This window comes from Gavialis gangeticus, unplaced genomic scaffold (assembly GCF_001723915.1).
Source record: "Gavialis gangeticus isolate Ggan-Ray unplaced genomic scaffold, GavGan_comp1, whole genome shotgun sequence".
Classification (NCBI taxonomy): Eukaryota; Metazoa; Chordata; order Crocodylia; family Gavialidae; genus Gavialis; species Gavialis gangeticus.
This window is the reverse complement of record NW_017729024.1, coordinates 160,366,710-160,370,920: the sequence shown is the minus strand read 5'-3', so window position 1 is coordinate 160,370,920 and position 4,211 is coordinate 160,366,710. Positions and strand designations below refer to the sequence as shown.

Below are 4,211 nucleotides of genomic sequence, written 5' to 3'. Positions count from 1 at the left end.
GATCTTCCGAGGTCCCTTCCAGCCCTAACGTCTATGAAACCTATGAAATATGCTTTTTTTAAAAAGGGAATTTAAAGGTGAGGAAGGATGTGGTGAGACATAAGGCATAGCAAATGTGGCAAACAACCAGCTTGGCTTAGCAGAGAACTCTTCATTGAGTGTAAACACAAAAAGGAAGCTTGCAAGAAGTGGAAACTTGGACAGATAACCAGGCAGGACTATAACAATATTACTCAGGCATGCAGGGATGAAATCAGGAAGGGCAAAGCACAACTGGAGTTGCAGCTGGCAAGGGATGTGAAGGGTAACAAGAAGGGTTTCTACAAGTATGTCAGCAACAAGAGGAAGGTCAAGGAAAGTATGAGTCCCTTACTGAATGGGGGAGGCAACCTAGTGACAAATGATGAGAAAAAGGCTGAAGTACTCAATGCCTTTTTTACCTCAGTCTATATAGGCAAGGTCAGCTCCCAGACTGCTGCGCTGGGCAGCACAGCCTGGGGAGGAGGGGAGCAGCCCTCAGTGATGAAAGAACAGATTAGGGACTATTTAGAAAAGCTGGACATATCTAAGTCCATGGGGCCATATGCAATGCACCTGAGAGTGCTGAGGGAGTTGGCTGATGTGATTGCAGAGGTGCTGGCCATCATCTTAGGAAACTTGTGGCAATCAGGTGAGGTCCCAAACAACTGGAAAAGGGCAAATATAGTGCCCATCTTTAAGAAAAGGAGGAGGACCCAGAGAACTACGGACCATTCAGCCTCACCTCAGTCTCCAGAAAAGTTATGGAGCAGGTCCTCAAACAATCAATTTGTAAGGACTTGGAGGAGAACAAAGTGATCAGGAACAGTCAGCATGGCCTCACCAAGGGCAAGTCATGTCTGACCAACATGATTACCTTCTGTGATGAGATGACTGGCTCTGTGGATGTGGGGAGTGCAGTCGACATGATATACCTTGACTTTAGCAAGGCTTTTGATAATATCTCCCACAGCATTCTTGCAAGTAAGCTGAGGAAGTATGGGTTGGATAAATGGACTGTAAGATGGACAGAAAGCTGGCTAGATTGCTGGGCTCAGTGGGTAGTAATCAATGGCTCAATGTCTAGTTGGCAGCTGGTATCAAATAGAGTGCCCCAGGGGTCAGTCCTGGGTCCAGTTTGTTTAAAATCTGCATTAACGATCTGGAAGATGGGATGGAGTGCAGCAAGTTCATGGATCACACCAAGCTGGGGGGAGCAGCAGATATGTTAGAGGGTAGGGCTAGGATTCAGAGTGACCTAGACAAATTGGAGGATTAGGCCAAAAGAAATATCATGAGGTTCAACAAGGATAAATACAAAGTACTGCACTTAGGACAGAACAATCCCATGCACCAGTACAGGATGGGGCTGACTGGCTGGGCAACAGCTCTGCTGAAAAGGACCTGGGGATTACAGCAGACAATAAGATGGATATGAGCAGGTGGTGTGCCTTTGTTGCCGAAAAGGCTAACGGCATACTGGGCTGCATTAGTAGAAGCATTGCCAGCAGATAAAGGGAAGTGTTTGTTCCCCTCTGTTCAGCAGTGGTGTGGCCACATCTGGAGTACTGTATCCAGTTTTGGGCCCCCACCAGTATAGAAAGGACGTGGACAAGTTGGACCGAGTCCAGTGGAGCGCAACACAAATGGTGAGGGGGTTGGGGGACATGACTTATGAAGAGAGGCTGAGGGAACTGGTCTTATTTAGTCTGGAGAAAAGGAGACTGAGAGGGGATTTGATAGTATCCTTTAACTGCCTGAAGGGTGGTTACAAAGAAGATGGAGCTGGACTGTTCTCAGTGATGGCAGATGACAGAACAAGGAGCAATGGTCTCAAATTGCAGCAAGGGAAGTTTAGGTTGGATATTAGGAAAAACTCTCATTAGGAGGGTGGTGAAGCACTGGAACAGGTTACCTAGACAGGTGATAGAAGGTTTTTAAGGCCCAGCTTGACGAAGTCCTGGCTGGGACGATCCTGCATTGAGCAGGGGGTTGGACTAGATGACCTCCTGCGGGTCCCTTCCCTTCCAAGCCTAATTTTCTATGATTCTATGTCAAGAGGACTGAACTGAGTGCTCTCAAGTTAACCACAGGAATCATCTATTGATTCCTGATTTGAAGTATGATTCCCTAAAAGGAATGATGTCTGAATGCAGAGTACTTTGAACTCCTGAAATAAATTAAATGCCACCTATTAATGACATCTGTAAGAAACTATCATAAAATATATGTTAAGGTGTATGGGGGGGAGGGAAGATGAGTTACTTTAGTAAAGACGAAGAAGAGACATTTACTGCAATGACATTAGGGAAAAGGAAAGAAGGCTGAGAATCTGCAGTCTCCACCACTGCAGCTCTGAAGAATCTGACATTGACTCAGCAGAGCAACTGCATCACATCCCACAGGGAAGACATTTAGGACAAGGCACAGCGGAAGACACCGATAGTGAAAAATCCTGTGTTGGCACCAAGGGATGGGCAGGCTGATATACTGTTCAACCCCCCACCCTCACGCAACTTGAAGTGATACTTGGGTCCCACTGTCCAGCTCACTCCCATGATTTTACTCAGACCCTCACCACTCCTCCCAGACAAACCATACACCCTTTGTTATTCCAGCAGCCCTTACATCACATACGCCAATTCTTTTCTTTCATTTCTCTATTATCTCCCCAGTACGCCTCCTATTCCCACGTCTCACAATGACTTCATGCTATGTACTTTCTTGTACAAGACTTGCTTCAAAATAAATGACGTGTGCTGAAGCCAAAATATAGTAGGAAAACTACCCCCTCTCTGCTACAGCTGGATGTAAGTCCAGTACTGCTCAATATAGAAAATGTTTTGCTCAGTGTTGCCAGGTGTACAATAAATATCACATTTATATGATAATTTCAACCTGTGTACAAGGTACAATCAATCATAGTAAACGTGTTCAAAACGCACAACAATTTTTGAGGCAGTGAGTTGAACTCAAGTCCCTCTCGGGTAGTCTGAACTGACTTTTGGTTTGCCGTCAGCCCTGTCTTACGACGGCCTCCCTCCAACTTGATGACCCAGCTCTCACCCGCTCGCCAGCGACTTAGCAACCCATTCACAAACACTTTTTTGCCTAGTTTGGGGGGTACGGTCTTTTTTCAGCAAATACGTTCATACTAAGCTTCCCAGGGGTTAATCTCCTCTCGAAGACCCGACCGCGCGGGCCGGGGCCGGGGCCGGGGCCGGGGCCGGGGCGCAGGCAGTGACCTGGATGAAGGCGGAGGCCTGCAGGCACTTGGCGCTCTCCACCGTCACCTTGAGGCCGTTGGCAGTGGCCACGCACGTAGCGACATCCCGGAAGTGCACGGCCCGCAGCATGGTGGACAGGTGCCGCGCCTTGTCCAGGCTGGCAGCCAACACGTAGCGCGCCCCGCTCCCCTCCGCCTCAGCCCCGGCCGGCGGCAACAGCGGCATCACAGCGGCGGGTTGGGGTGGGGAGCGCTTTACGGCCGTCGTAAAAAAAAAAAGGCTACAAGGCTTGAGTCTACACTTTACGGCCATCATAAAAGACACGTCGATTTACGGTCGTTGTAAAGACTGGCCGCCAGATGCGGTTGTGCTTTACCGCTGCCGTAAAAGAACGGCAACCGAACGGGCTGATGCTTTACGGCCGCCGTAAAAGGACGCCCAGTGAATGCGGGGGATGGTGCTTTTTGGCTTGTCCCCTGCTGTTTTACGGTCGTCGTAAAAGAAGGCCGCCGGCTGGAGTAGGGGTGCTTTACGCCCATCGTAATATGACGTCTCCAGTCTGGATACGAGCGCCACAAAGCGCTGGTCACAGGGGAAGCGAACCATAGAGAGGGAAGCGGTACAGCGCAGAGCGCCGATTTCCGGCGTGGAGAGGAAGCGGGGTGGAGGCAAGATGGCGGCGGCCAAGAGGAAGCGTGGGGCGGCCGCGGGCCGGGCCGGCGCGAAGAAGAGAGCGCGGGGCGCGGCCGAGGGAGCTGAGCTGGGCCCGGCCAGGGAGGAGCACTGTGTCCCGGGCCCGGTCTCCCAGGTGAGGGCCTCCTGTCCCTGCCCCCGGGGGCGGTGGTGCCGCGCGGGGTGAAGTAGGATGTGGCCCCGCTGCCCCGCCCGGCTCTGCGCGCGGCGACTGGGGCCCGCGCCGCCTTCTGTGCGCTGTGTCCGGCGTTGCTGGGACTCCCGCCCCCCCCC

General features: G+C 51.2%; 2 protein-coding genes across 2 annotated transcripts in view; one reads left to right on the top strand and one right to left on the bottom strand.

The window, feature by feature from the left end:
* The window catches only part of RAD1 (RAD1 checkpoint DNA exonuclease), a 9,942-nt gene extending 6,444 nt beyond the window's left edge, over nucleotides 1-3,498 (bottom strand). The window contains exon 1 of the mRNA XM_019517981.1: nucleotides 3,264-3,498. Coding sequence (XP_019373526.1) covers nucleotides 3,264-3,470 — 207 coding nt within the window. The 5' untranslated portion in view covers nucleotides 3,471-3,498. The remainder of the gene's footprint in view (nucleotides 1-3,263) is intronic.
* A 185-nt stretch (nucleotides 3,499-3,683) lies between these two features.
* The window catches only part of BRIX1 (BRX1, biogenesis of ribosomes), a 7,543-nt gene continuing 7,015 nt past the window's right edge, over nucleotides 3,684-4,211 (top strand). The window contains exon 1 of the mRNA XM_019517979.1: nucleotides 3,684-4,053. Within this exon, the coding sequence (XP_019373524.1) occupies nucleotides 3,919-4,053 (135 nt within the window). The 5' untranslated portion in view covers nucleotides 3,684-3,918. The remainder of the gene's footprint in view (nucleotides 4,054-4,211) is intronic.